The 15,415-nt window shown below is 45.3% G+C and overlaps 1 protein-coding gene across 2 annotated transcripts in view; it reads right to left on the bottom strand.

Moving 5' to 3' along the window:
- Positions 1 to 15,415, bottom strand: part of FAM149A (family with sequence similarity 149 member A) — a 172,796-nt gene that overhangs the window by 91,544 nt on the left and 65,837 nt on the right. Inside the window, exon 1 of one of the 2 annotated variants that reach the window (XM_030191481.1) lies at positions 5,761 to 7,197. The exons of the other annotated variant lie outside the window; for it this stretch is intronic. Coding sequence (XP_030047341.1) covers positions 5,761 to 5,789 — 29 coding nt within the window. The 5' untranslated portion in view covers positions 5,790 to 7,197. Of the gene's footprint in view, positions 1 to 5,760; positions 7,198 to 15,415 lie in introns of those variants that run through there. 2 annotated transcript variants of the gene reach the window in all.

A 15,415-nucleotide genomic window follows, 5' to 3' on the forward strand; every position in this document is an offset into this window, starting at 1 on the left:
ATTCTTCTTGATCTTTCCGCTGCTTTTGACACTGTCGATCACAGCATACTTCTCGATACCCTGTCCTCACTTGGATTCCAGGACTCTGTCCTTTCCTGGTTCTCTTCCTACCTCTCCCTCCGCACCTTTAGTGTTCACTCTGGTGGATCCTCTTCTACTTCTATCCCTCTGCCTGTCGGCGTACCTCAGGGTTCTGTTCTTGGTCCCCTCCTCTTTTCTATCTACACTTCTTCCCTTGGTTCATTAATCTCATCCCATGGCTTTTCCTACCACCTCTATGCTGATGACTCCCAAATCTACCTTTCTACCCCTGATATCTCACCTTGCATCCAAACCAAAGTTTCAGCGTGCTTGTCTGACATTGCTGCCTGGATGTCTCAACGCCACCTGAAATTAAATATGACCAAAACCGAGCTTCTCATTTTCCCCCCCCAAACCCACCTCCCCGCTCCCCCCGTTTTCTATTTCTGTTGATGGCTCTCTCATTCTCCCTGTCTCCTCAGCTCGAAACCTTGGGGTCATCTTTGACTCTTCTCTCTCCTTCTCTGCTCATATCCAGCAGACCGCCAAGACCTGTCGTTTCTTTCTTTACAACATCCGTAAAATCCGCCCCTTTCTTTCCGAGCACTCTACCAAAACCCTCATCCACACCCTTGTCACCTCTCGTTTAGACTACTGCAATCTGCTTCTTGCTGGCCTCCCACTTAGTCACCTCTCCCCTCTCCAGTCAGTTCAAAACTCTGCTGCCCGTCTCATCTTCCGCCAGGGTCGCTTTACTCATACTACCCCTCTCCTCAAGACCCTTCACTGGCTCCCTATCCGTTTTCGCATCCTGTTCAAACTTCTTCTACTAACCTATAAATGTACTCACTCTGCTGCTCCCCAGTATCTCTCCACACTCGTCCTTCCCTACACCCCTTCCCGTGCACTCCGCTCCATGGATAAATCCTTCTTATCTGTTCCCTTCTCCACTACTGCCAACTCCAGACTTCGCGCCTTCTGTCTCGCTGCACCCTACGCCTGGAATAAACTTCCTGAGCCCCTACGTCTTGCCCCATCCTTGGCCACCTTTAAATCTAGACTGAAAACCCACCTCTTTAACATTGCTTTTGACTCGTAACCACTTGTAACCACTCGCCTCCACCTACCCTCCTCTCTTCCTTCCCGTTCACATTAATTGATTTGATTTGCTTACTTTATTTATTTTTTGTCTATTAGATTGTAAGCTCTTTGAGCATGGACTGTCTTTCTTCTATGTTTGTACAGCGCTGCGTATGCCTTGTAGCGCTATAGAAATGCTAAATAGTAGTAGTAGTAGTAGTGTTTGTTTGAAAATGGACCAAAAAAAACAAAACGTCCAAACAGTGGCATACCAAGGGGGGGGGGCGGTCCGCCACGGGTGCACGCCGCTGAGGGGGTGCCACGCGCCGGTCAGCGTCGTTGGTTTCCATGCTCCCTCTGCCCCGGAACAGGAAATAACTTGTTCCAGGGCAGAGGGAGCATGGAAACCAACGACGCTGACCGGCGCGCGGCACCCCCCCAGCGGCTTGCACCCGGGGGGGGGGTTCTTTCACCGGGGTGGGGGGTGTCCCTTCATCGGAGGGGTCGCACTGTACGGGGGGGGGGGCGGGGCGCATCGGCGATCCGCCCCGGGTGTCAGCACCCCTCGGAACGCCACTGCGTCCAAATCACAAAACCTTGTTCAAAACAGTATTTTCAAAAACATAAGTATATAAGTATTGCCATACTGGGAAAGACCAAAGGTCCATCAAGCCCAGCATCCTGTTTACAACAGTGGCCAATCCAGGTCACAAATACCTGGCAAGATCCCAAAAAAGTACAAAACATTTTATACTGCTTATCCCAGAAATAGTGGATTTTCCCTAAGTCCATTTAATAATGGTCTATGGACTTTTCCTTTAGGAAGCCGTCCAAACCTTTTTTAAACTCCGCTAAGCTAACCACCTTTACCACATTCTTTGGAGGGGGAGGGGTTATGTCTTAATCCCTCCAGTAGTCGGTTGGGGCACCTTTTTATGACTTAGTCATGACAAACAGGTCTAGATAAAAACATACTCCCCCCCCCCACCCCGGACCCATTTTCTTATCACTGAAAAAACATCCAGATTTTAAGCCCACCCAAGTCCCGCCCAAAATACACCTCCAACATGCTCCCTTGCAATTTATATGACCAGCACAGTAAAACGTCCCAATTCTGAATTTCAAAAAAACGTGACTTAGATGTGTTTTTGTGAGAAAAACCATCCACCTGCAGCTTTGTTCTGCTTTTGAAATTTTTTCTCTTTTGAAAATGAGGGCCTCAGGCTTCTACATTGGCATCTCGGAAAATTTACTGGGGACGAGTACGTAATTTTATACTAAAAAAAAACTTCACTAAGCTCATACATTTAGAAGCATAAAAAGTGGGTGGCAATAGGGGACAAAAAATTAGGAGCTTAACACTGATTTTCGTCATCAGGCACCTGAATTAGGCTCAAATCTAGGAAAATGAAAGACAGACCTAAATTTTAGAGTATAACTTTTAGCTTTTGGCTTTAAAAAAAAAAAGTACAATTTTAAGAACTCAGCTTTTTTTGAATATTGGATGCTAAGTTTGTCCTGAGTGATGAAGCGTTAAGTAATTTGTTCAAGGTCACATGGAGCAACAGTGGGATTTGAACTCTGACCTACCTGGTAGACGTTTTTCTTTTTTGAAAATGACCATCTTTACTATTCAGATTTTAGACGTTTTTGCAAAACGTTCAAAGTCGGACTTAGATGTCATATCGAAAATGTGCCTCCACATCTCTAGCGTTAGCGTGTGCTAATTTTTAGCACATGTTAACGCTAGTGCGCCTATAGCAAGGCTTAGTAAACAGGGCCCTAAGGCCTCTGCTCTGGTATAGGTACACTGTTTGACAAAAATGTTAACAGAGGCCGATTCCCTAAAGTATTCTAATGCCCACTATTTACCACAGCTCACATTATTTCCACAGGGCCTGATTCACTATTAATGTGTTATCACGTGTTACTGCATGACAGTGCACCTGAACTCTTTACTGAATCACTATAACAGACACACGTGAATTAGGCGTGCTATTTTTTAATCAATCAGAACCGCAAATTTCTCTAGATAAACCCTGCTTTTATATATGAAATGGTAGAAACATGAAGAATGCATGTTTGGTTTTCCTGGATAACACAGAGGGCCATGGATACTATTTTAATATATATGCTGACAAACGTCAAAACGCTGCATGTTCAAATATTAAATGACAAAACAATGAACTCCCACACAAAAGGTGAGAATTCAAAACACAGTAGTCCAGATATTTTACCCCGCAATGCAATGTATTAACACCTTTTCAAAGAAAAAGATTCCTATTTGATGTACAATTAATTAGGCAAAGCCTATAGACAGAGGTTTATTTGTATTACAGAACTAGGCATATGACAGATGCCAGGTGTTGGTGTATGTTTACAGAAACAGCTACAGTGTATTGTTGGCTTTTGTCAAGCCTGTTCCTATTCACAGCTTATCTAATACAGCACACCAGAATATGAACACTTGATCAATCTAAAGATGATACACATGTTTTTGCTTGATGTACTGATGAAATTTTCCTCTACATGATTTGGGACTGACTAAATAAGGGTCACGGTATCCAGAAGTCAGAAGCTAAGCAAAGGCTGAAGGTGTTGATTTTTTTTTCTTGCTTATATAGGTGGAAATCTTAAAGCAGGGGCGTAGCTACGTGGGGCCACGGGGGCATGGGCCCCCATAGATTTGGCCCTGGCCCCCCGCCGCCACCAACCCCTTCAACCCCCCCCCCTCCCACCGCCATCACTCCACCGCTGCCACCATTGGGTACCTTTGCTGGTGGGGGTCCCCAACCCCCGCCAGCCGAAGTTCTCTTCTCTGGTGCGGCCGCGTTGCTGATCTGCAAGGCTTCTGTTTCTGTGAGTCTGACGTTCTGCATCAGACTCACAGAAACAGAAGCCTTGCAGATCAGCAATGCGGCTGCACCTGAGAAGAGAACTTCGGCTTGCGGGGTTTGGGGACCCCTGCCAGCAAAGGTACCCGACGGCGGCGGGAAGGGGGGTCAAAAGGGTTGGCGCCGGGGGGGGGGGTCAAAGGTGGTGGCAGTGCCGGGGTAAAAAAATGGCGGGGGAGGGGGTCGGCAGCACCAGGGGGGCTAAAATGTGCCCCTCACCTAGGGCTCTAGAACCCCCTCCCACCAATGTCTGGCTACGCCCCTGTCGAAGTAACATACCAATCTGCTGTACAACTTTTAACAGTTCTGCAAGATCTGCTTCAAAGTAGGGCAAGCAAGATGGTAGCACTGGCTGACTTCCCACCAACCCAACCCGCCCTGAGCTCATGCAAACCAGAAGCGTAGCAGTGTGACACACCCCTCCACCACCAGTGCAACCCTCTCTTGCCCCCCCCCCCCTTCTCTCTCTGGGAGGACAGAACTATTGACTTCCCCACCCAGAGGGTCACTGCCATTTCCAGCTGGCTTTCCAGAGCTACACTCTTCACTAGATCCAAATAGGCAGGTTAATACAAAGGATGACCATAACCCTGTATAGTAAAGTAAATCTAGACTGCATGAGTACGGTGGTGTAACGGTTGGGAGGAGAAGGAAGAGTGTAGATTAGTAGGGTAGTGAGAAAGACAGCAGGTTATGTCTGGCAATAAGGGATATAGAGTTCCTCTCTCCTTTTACATTTTGAAATGTCTGGTCATTTAAACATGGACTAGTAGAAACCTCTTGGAAGTCACTGTCCTCCAAGCCTTCCTTTTCCCACCTTTCACACTTCACTTTCTTCTTAGCATCTTTAACAGCAGCTATTACTCAATCTATGTTTTTTTATGTATCATAGAGCTCCATGGACTCCTCGTAAGTGTAAAGCTCCATCAAAATCAGACTTAGGCTGGTCATGTAAATCACAGAAAAGAACTCTAATGCACTTTATGATTGTCCTAATACTTAAATTTTTTGGCAAGATGTACGGACCAAATTACAGGACATCTTTCAGTTTAAATCGTTGCTATTACCTAAATATGTAAAATGGAAATCTCTATCCATTCCCTTTCCACTCTCTGATGGAAGACAAATTATTATTCCACTTCTTAAATCACCATAGCTATGAAACTGACCATTTCCCACTGGAAAGATAATACTCAACTCAACATCTATATTTGGTGGAATTGGACTTTACTATACAAAACGTATGAGCAAGTTCTTTAGTTTCACCAATGCGGTTTGCCAGCCACAATTAAAAAACGGACTAAATTGGACTCTTTTCTTTTCATCAAAGGTTTCTTAATTATGGCTATAAATAATCCCAGTAGCTTGGTTTTAGCAGCTATGTTCATTCATCTTTGTATTGATCTTGTATAACATCAAGTTAAAATAATAAAAAGAATTTAAAAAATAAACAAGAACACTTTTTTATATAAATTATTTTCTTTGAATGCTAATAAACGTCTACTTCAGTAAGTCTGTTTCTGCTATTTTAACTAAATAAGTGTTTTAATCACTTTTTAAAGATGTTTTGTACTGCAGGCTCCTAGGCTTAAAATTTACTGCAAGCACTGACCACAGAATAAACGACTGCCAAATGTCATTTTATAAATCAAGGCTACTGCCATCCTCTCGAACAGGAGAAAAGAACCCCCCCCCCCCCCCCCCCAGCAGTGGAAAGAAAGATGATACAAATCACTGATCGTCAGTACAGAGTGCCCCAACTTACCCAATCACCACAAGTTCAAGACTGCCCATTCAGCTGATCCTCAGTCCGGCCTTGGAGCAGTAACGAGGTGCATATGGGAAGCAGGGAGGAAAGGATACATAAAAAAAGCACCTCCTCAGAGACTGGGAGCAGCATCACAATAGCCCAGGGGCTTCCTCTTCTCCCCGTCTTTAAGATCTGGCCAGGAGCGGGCTTGTGGCGGAGTGTCGTAGGGGCTCTCTCTCAATAAAGTCCATGTTCTCCGAGACTGGCTTGGAGAAAATCCTGGACGGTGAGCTCTAGGAAAGAGATGCAGCTTCGGCAGCAAGATGCCGAACTGCATTCAATCACGAGGAGAGCCCGCTGCTTCCAGGAGCGTTTCCCTGCTGAGACCTGGGCCCTGACCGAGCTGGAGTGTGGACACAGATTTCCCTCCCACCCACAGCTTCAGCTTCCAACAGCTGAAAAGCCAGGCAAACGCTTCTCCGAGACACTGGGAATTCATGTAGTTCCGTTCACACCCATTTACAAACGTCTGCGGCCCCTGCAGTGCCAGAGCATTATTGGCATGTAACAACCGGAAATTGAACAGAGGACACCTCTGTCTAGATTCTTTGTGGGATCGTTTTAAACGCTGCAATAACTGGAATGAAGAATCCAAGCGATGCAGTTAACAGGGTCCGGAGTTCATTAATCCCTTATCTGTTGCCATAAATACACTCTGCTTTCTAATCCTCTCCCTACAGAGCAGCAGCACAGAGAAGACCCTCCCATTTAACTCTGTCCTTCTTGTCAGCTTCCCCATTTGCAGGGACAGCTGTCAAAATACAGTACATCTGATCCTGCACATCATCTACAGGCTTTTTACCTGCTGGCAATAACTGTAGAAATCCAGTGCAATCCATTCATTCTGCAAGAAAAGGCCAGGGTTTGAGACAGAAAATGTGCAAGAAAACAGGCTAAAGGGGAGCCACCACTGGGGTATATATAGTTAGAAGCATCTGTGCTCATTCTATGAAAATAAAAATACAACAAATTATCACTGTTATGTGATCCAAATCCAGATGACCCTCTAGTGCCAGAGATTGCACGGATCTACAAAACAGATAGAGAAAAGTACAACAGAATAGCTCGTGAATGGACTCAGAAGTATGCCATGTGATGATACCTTAAAGTCAGAATAACCTGCATATAGCTGGAATAAACTATAATTACTGTTTCTTTTTTTTTTTCTTTCATTTTCCTATCTGACTGCTCCCCATCAGACTTTTCTTTTTGTCTTCCTCCATTCATGCACATGCTCATCCAAGAAGAAGTTAGATTTCATCTGTGGACAAAACTGCTTTTAGAATTTGTAAAGTAGTTACAAGAAAAGTTGAAGACTGGGGTCCATTTTAACATGGAGCATATGAACTAAATGTCCAGTATCGTCAGTTGTCTTTGGTTATGAGATCCACCAAAATCCGTCTCGCCCTATGAAAAGGTGAAGACACTTTGGGGGGGGGGGGGATGTTAAGCTTCCTAATAGTGGCTAGATCCCTCTTATGTAAACCTTTCAGTGTTTAGACATTTGAGGTTTCTTATCTAGTTTATGCTCATAACTTAAAGCTGCAACTGGGAAATTGGTACAGAATTTGTAGCAGCAACAGAACAGAATCTGATGTAGTTATGCATGTCAGTAAAGGAATGGCACATTTTTGTTACACAAAATGGAAATTGGAAAGTGGCACCTCCCCTTGCATCCCAAATTAGGATCATACCATTTTGTAACCCTTTTTGGTTTGTTTGGGGGTTTTTTTTTTTTTTGTCTGAGCTATTAGTTAATCTATCTTCCAAAACTCTGTCTAATATAACACTGATTAAATGATGCATCAGTGGATGAGTGATCAACTAATAGCTCTGGTAGAGTTCTTGTTTTTTTCCTTCAATAAAGTTGCATAAACCAAAAAGAAAAACATCAAATTTTCCAGCTACAAACAGGTGGTAAGTGATGCTCAGATCCCTATTAATATTTCCCTCCATGACCTGGAGAATATGAATACATTGCAGGACAGATTTAGGGGCCCTTTTACCAAACTGTGGTTACAAAGTGACCTTAGTGTATCCTTACAAGGGTCATTCCCATGGACTAAAGCCATTTTTACTGCAGGCGTAAAATGGTCATGCACTAATTTTCCCCATTAGCTACCTATTTTGTAGGCGGTAAGGGCTCAAGCGCTAATTGGTTAGTGTCTGGCAATGTAGCTGCACCAACCAACTAGTGCAGAGCACACCTACTCTCTGCCCCACAGCGCCCCGCAGTGGAGAAAGGGGGAAAAGGGAATGGGACTTAATATACCACCTTTCTGTGTTTTTTTTGCAACTACATTCAAAGTGGCTTACATAGTGTATATAGGTATTTATTTATAACTGGGGCAATGGAGGGTTAAGTGACTTGCCCAGAGTCACAAGGAGCTGCAATGGGAATTGAACCCAGTTCCCCAGGATCAAAGTCCACTGCACTAACCATTAGGCTACTCCTCCACAGGCCATTTTTGGGTTTGTTTGTTGTTTTTTTTTTTTGCTGTGGTAAGCACACATTAATGCTTACTGCTGCTTGGCAGAAGGGCCCCTTAATTTTGCAGAGGAATAAAGGTTCTCAAGGGAACATATTTTCAAGGAAAGTGTGTACAAGAAGTTGTGGTCTAACTCCCACTGCCCCTCCACCAGAATATGCCCTTTACGAGGGACTGGGATAGGAAATGAGATTTTGAGCTGCAGTGCTTGCCATCACATCATGAAAACAAATGGGTACTATGCAACCAGAGGTGCCACCACAGGCCCCAAGAGAGGTAGCAACAAAAGTTCAGAGGCCTCATATAGACCAAGAAGACAGAACTAGACCACTCTAGACATGATGACTCTCAATCCTTGGACGGTTCTTACTTGCGTTTGATGCCTTGAGGGAATGGTAGATTATTTGGGTGCCCAAATACATGGACAGCAGGGGAGATATGAGCTATCATTAAGAACACCTTTAAATTTAGAAGAATCCTGGTAAACAGAAATGTGAATTAGATACATTAATTAGGTCTTAGGACCCCATGAAGAGGGACCTTAATTGGGTGCTGAATGTGGCCCTCCCAAATTCTATGGATAGGAAAAAGCTGAGAAGACCAAGTGACCAGCACAAAATGCAATGCCAGATCCCACCAGTGATGCAGAGTAAGTCCATTCCAAGTTTAATAGGGGCTTATATCCCGCCCATCAAATAATATCTGACAAGCAGATGATCAAAAGCCCCCCGCTGTTCCAAACAGCGCTCTAAAAATAGCGCTGAAACAGCACGGGACGTTACTGGACCTATGATCAGAGATAATGACATGCAAATTTAAGTACGCAATTATCTCTGATCATGGGGTAGAAATGTGGGAGGATTGTGCCTGAGCACTTATATGGTGTGAAGCCCTGCCTAGCGCATCCCAGGATACACTGAGCAGGACTGGATGCTGCCATTTTGCAGGCGGCGTAGAACAAAGAGGAGTGAGGCAGACTACCTCCCTCCTCCAACTCAAGGTAGGGGGTGGGGGGATCGGGGGGGTAGGGGGGATTGACAGCAGCCCACTGGACCACAAGAGACTTCTTGCTAATGCTGGGGGATTAGGGGGGGCTGGAGACCCACCGGATCTCCATCCTTCCCTGAACTGTGTCAGGGGGTGTCGGGGGGACCAGAGGTCTGCCAGACCTCCAGCCCCCTGTTGCTGGGGGGGGGGGGGGGGGTTCATCAGTCCACACTGGGCCACCATGGACTTGTTAGAAATGCTGGGGGGGGGGGGGGGGTTGGAGACCCACCAGATCTCCAGCCATCCCTGAAGCTGTGTAGGGGGTTGGGGGGACCAGAGGTCCGCCAGACCTCCAGCCCCCTGTCGCTGGGGGGGGGGGTTGTCAGTTCCTGGGGTGGTTGCTTCATTGGGGGGGGGGAATGGGGGCCTGCTAGCATGCAAATATATGCTGGACAGGGCTCACCATTCCTCCCCAATGGTCTGCAAACGCTAGCGCCAGCTTCGAGCTGGCGTAGGGTTTGCCGCAGCCAGCGAACCAATCTTTGGCGCGCTGGTCGCTGATCATTGGGGATGAATAGGTTTAGCATGCATTTGCATGCTATTTGTGTTAAGAGCCCTGTTTTGCATGCATTTGCATGCTAGTTGTGTTGAGCTCGCAAGTGAATAGCTTCACGCGCTCGGGGACTCTGATCATGGGGCGGTAGTGCTAGAATGGCACTAACAGCCTTTAGCGCCTGTGTTTGCTTCTGATCATCCATATGTGGTGGTTGGGAGGCGGGGATAGACAGACTTGTACGGTCTGTGCCAGAGCCGGTGGTTGGGAGGCAGGGCTGGTGGTTGGGAGGTGAGGATAGTGCTGGGCAGACTTATACGGTCGGTGCCCTGAAGAGCACAGGTACAAATCAAAGTAGGGTATACACAAAAAGCAGCAAATATGAGTTATCTTGTTGGGCAGACTGGATGGACCGTGCAGGTCTTTTTCTGCTGTCATCTACTATGTTACTATGTGAGTGGCTTACAATATAAAGGGAGTAGTAAAAGAATAAAGTGCAATGATAGATTGTGGGGGAAGACGTGAATGAAATATAATTTATGATAGGAAAGCAGGAAGGGAAATACAAAGGGGGGGGGGGGGGAATTGTGATGGCCAGGAGGACCCTGCTGTACCCACAAGGCATGGCGTTAGCATGGATAGCCTGGATGGGATCAATAAACTAAGGCTGAACCAAAGGGAGGTTTCTGCCAGTCCAGTCCAAGCAGTAACTGTGAAGTGGAGGAGTGGTCCAGGTGGGAAGCAGGGGAACCCAGCCTGGAAGTAGGAACCTGTTTGGAGCCAAAGGCAGTAGCCCTGAGAGGTGCTCCTTTGGGAGAAGTGGACAGAGAGGGAGGTCTCGTCCAAAGAGAAGATCGCTTGCTGCACCAGTGCTGGAGGCACAGCCTTAGATAGTTTTACCCAGAAAGGATGGGTTACGGACAGGAAGAGCTGTAAATATGTACATACTGTAGGATTTACATAATTGGCCTTTACACCATATCCCTGAGTTTGGATATAACTTTCTTGCACAAGATATCTTGATGCTTTAAACTGATTTGTTCTACTTTGAAAGCATTGTTGCTTCCAGAATACCTGAGATCTGGATGAACTGCTTATTGCAGACGGGGTTTTTTTTTTATTTTTTTTTAGTAAAGTTCGAGTTTGGAGTACAAAAACCCTAGACTGGAGTTTTCTTTGTTGTGTGAGAGTGAAATTGGATCTGTTGGGCCTGGGGAGGGGGCTGGAGAGAGATGTGTTAGACCTGGGGGAGGGGGGCTAGAGGGAGATGTGTTGGTCTCTGGGGAAGGGGCCGGAGGGAGTTATGCCAGATTATGAGTGGGGGCAGGGGAGGGACAAGGCACAGACAAGAGAGGCTGGGAATGAGTAAAAATGGGCACAGAGACATAGGGCAATGTTGGAAAAGGGGTGGGATAGGAACACAGAGGGGTGTTGTTGATCACAGGGGGAAGGATATGCACACAGAGAGGCAATGCTGAATATAAGGGGAAGATACTGAACATGGGGGGGGGGGGGGGGTGGACAGGAACAGGGACACAGAAGACAGGTGCTGGGCAGGAGAGATAGGGACACAGGGAAGATGGATGGCAGACATGGAGAAAGAAGAAATGCCAAAAAGACAAGAGATCTTGGAAAGGCAGGAAAAAAAAATGAAGAAAAGCAGACAACACGGACAAAATCGAATGGAAAAATAAAATGCTCAGAATACAAAGACAGAAAAAATATATATTTATCAACTGGTCCATATCAGCTTTGGGAAATGTGCATCTCTGATATCTTTCATTTCTGTTTCTCTAGTATTTCTGAGGGTGGGGGAGTGCAAACTGGATAATTATGCTACTGGAGAGAGTAGGAGCGGGGAGCATGAACTAGGTGTCTGAGCTACAGGAGGGAGGGAGGGAGGGGAGGGGTCATGAAAACTGATGTGTGCAGGAGCTGGGGAAGTATGTGCAGGTGGAGAAGATAAAAAGCTGGAGACTAGCTGTACTGAGAATGCAATTGGGGTTGAGGGGGCGTCATCACTGGGAGACAGCTACCAGTGGGGGAAGGGGTGCATGCCACAGAACAGTATATGGAGTGGTGACTGACAGGGCTGGAGGAGGCAGAGAGAGAGAGAGCTACTGGTGTATGTGTCTGCTGGCTGGTTACAGGGTCTGGCCCCGCTCCTAGATCCTAAGAAACTTTGTTCAGCCCGGTCTTACCTTATGCAGAGAGTTGATCTCCTATATCAGTGTTTCAGCCCCAGGAGACTATAAAACTAGAAAAACTTCTCCTAAGGTGAAAAAAAAAATATGGACTGTTTTTGATCTAATGAAAAAAAATGTACAAACGTTGTGGCTAAAATCTATGAAATACATTGAACTTACTGTAGTTTAAATTCAAGTCGGGATTACTGTAGGAAGCACTATAAACTGTGCACGATAGCAACTGTGGTTTAAAATTTTTGATTGGCGTAAATGTACATAAGTATTGCCATACTGGGTCAGACTGAAGTTCCATCAAGCCCAGCATCCTGTTTTCAACAGTGGCCAATCCAGGTCACAAGTACCTGGCAAGATCCCAAAACAGTACAAAACATTTTATGCTGCTTATTCTAGAAATAAGCAGTGGATTTTCCCCAAGTTCATTTTAATAATGGTCTATGGACTTTTCCTTTAGGAAGCCATCCAACCCTTCTTTTAAACCCCGCTAAGCTAACTGCTTTTACTACAATCTCTGGCAACGAATTCCAGAAATTTGGTGGGAAAACCAACAAACACACCAGGAATTAGGAGAACAGTTTTGCCAAATCTGAAACACAATATGTTATCAAAATCTCAGAACCTAACAAACAGATCCCTATTCAGATCCTTGGCCTTGCAGTCACATATGCAGAACAGAGATAGCCCCTCTTCAAATTCTTCAAAAATTAACCTGAAATCCTAAAAAGCTATACTCTGCATGCAGCACAATACCAGGAAAAAAAAGAAAGAAAGAAACATGTTTCCTCCTATACAGTGTATAATAAGACAGCAGGTGTAAACTCTCAAATTGGAAATATTCCAAACACTAAAATGAAAATAAAATGATTTTTTTTCTACCTTTGTTGCCTGGTGACTTTGTTTTTCTGATCATGTTGGTCCCAGTCTCTGATTCTGCTGCTCTCTATCTGTTCTCTTAACTCCGTTTCCAGGGCTTTCTGTCCATTTATTTCTTTACTTTCCTCCTTTCTTCATTTCTTGCCGTACATCCATAGGTAAAAGCTGGGTCCTCCGTGGACTTGACTGTAGGAAGTATAGAGTGGATCCAGCTTTTGCCTATTTTCTCCACCTATGTGCAGTTTTTCTGCTCTCTTCCCTTTCCCTCCTCTCCATCCATGTATACCTTCTTCTTTTCTCTTCCCACCCTTCCATCCATGTCTAGCACTTTCCCTCTCCTCTGCCCTCTCCTCCATCAATCCATGTTCAGCAATCCCACCTGCTCTCCTCTCCATCCATATCCTGCAATTCTCTTCTTTCCCCTGCACTTCCCTCCATCCATATCCAGTGATTCTCCTCTCTCCCCTGCACTTCCCTCCATCCATGTCCAGTGATTCTCCTCTCTCTTTCCCTTTGATCTTTCCTCCACTCATTCATGTCCAGCAATTCTTCTCTCTCCCCTGCTCTCCTCTTCATCAATATCCAGCAATTCTCCTCTCTCCCCCCTTCCCTCCCCTCCATCCACGTCCAGCAAGTCTCCTCTATCCCTGCCCTCCCCTCCCAGTCTAGCAATTCTCCTCTCTCCCCATCCACGTCCAGCAATTCTCCTCTCTGCCCTGCCCTCCCCTCTCATCCATGTCCAGTGATTCTCCTCTCTGCCCTGCCCTCCCATCTACACCCAGTGATTCTCCTCTCTCCCCTGCCCTCCCCTCCCATCCATGTCCAGCGATTCTCCTCAGGAAAATTAGAGTCCCTCTCTTCCAAGGTCAAGGACCGGGACACCCCCTCTCTCTCCCGCTAACACTCCTGTCTGGTGCAATTCTATAAGAAGAAGAAACCGAGCCCTTTACTCTCCTGAGGCCTGATCCTCGGTGCTCACACCAGAACATCCCCTTGCCACGGCCCACACTTGAAGAATAAGGAAGTTACATCAGAAGGGGGAAAGGCCGCTGCATAGATAAGTTCCAGCATCAGTGCAGCGGATCGAGTCTCATACGAGTAGTAAGTGCGCCATGTGGACATGTTTCTTCTTCTTACAGAAGTGCACCAGAGTGTTAGCGAGAGAGAGAGAGGGCGTCCCAGTCCCAGACTTGCACAAGAGGAGTATGGAGGGATCAGAGGGATGTCGGGCATGCCACATGGGAGGGAAGTATTGGGTCCCCCACCTTGGTCAGTCTGCCCCGAGAGGAAGCGGAAGATAAAAAAGGCGCCGGTATGCTGTACCGGTGCAAACCGGCACAAAAAAAAGCCCTTATTGGTTGCATCGCCTGACAATTTATACTGGCAGTTACATTATTTGTTTTTTTATATCATCTGATGGTTGGCAGTTTAAAGATGTTCATTTGAGTGAGTAGGTTTTCGTTATATGTTTGTATTTGTATTGTTTTATTTTACTTTAGTTAAACATTATGAGGTCCTTTTATTAAGGTACACTAATGGATTTAGCACATACTAAATGCTGCACAGCCCACTGTATACCTACGGACTGCATGGCACTTAATGCACACTAATTCGTTAGCATGCGTTGAATACGTTAGTGTACCTTAGTAAAAGGACACCTATGTACTGTATGTTTTATTATAACCCGCTTAGATTGTGTTGATAATCTGGAATATAAGTTTGATAAATAAACTGTAAAGCTTTATAGTCTCCTGAGGCTGGAACAGTCTGATAGAAGAGAAACGCCCTGCATCACCGTATTATTCCTCAATGTTTGGCCTCAGTAGATTTTTTGTTGACTAGGTCCCTTTCAGTGTATTGTGTACTGGCTAACAAGAGCTACTCATTAGGGATGTCATCAGTGGTCTCTTAAGAATACTCACAGGAAGTATTAATTTATGATTCACTTGCAGGAGCACTGAATGTCACACTCACACCACAGGAATACAGATGAGTTGGAAGAGCAGCAACAGTTGATAAACACAGATTTTATTATACCAACCTATGTGTTATAAAGAAGCAAGTTTTATGGTTGTCATACATGGTCACTGTACCTCACCCATTTTTTTTCTAACGATCAGGCTCTCCAAGCATTTAAAAATAGATTATTTGTCTTGCCTTCCATCTAAAGTCACTTCCACCATCTCTGTAATTCTTTGAAACCTTGTTCCCAGAATTAGGACATCACTATAAAAGACTACTGACTCTGAAGCCTTCTTTAACAGTAAAGTAGGGAGGAATAACCAACAAGCAAATAGAACATCAACAAAGCCATGTGCAACAATTCCGTGTTATAATTAAGGCATCGGTAAGAATACTGAAACAATCATTTCTATTCCCCACCTTGAGAACTAGAGACCCCAATGACTGTGTTCACTTTTGGAAGATTCATCTTTATACAGATATTGAGAGGTTATAATCAGCTTAGATAAGACCCACCAAAATGGTGTAGGCTTGCAATACAA

The sequence above is a fragment of the Microcaecilia unicolor genome, chromosome 2 (assembly GCF_901765095.1).
Source record: "Microcaecilia unicolor chromosome 2, aMicUni1.1, whole genome shotgun sequence".
NCBI lineage: Eukaryota > Metazoa > Chordata > Amphibia > Gymnophiona > Siphonopidae > Microcaecilia > Microcaecilia unicolor.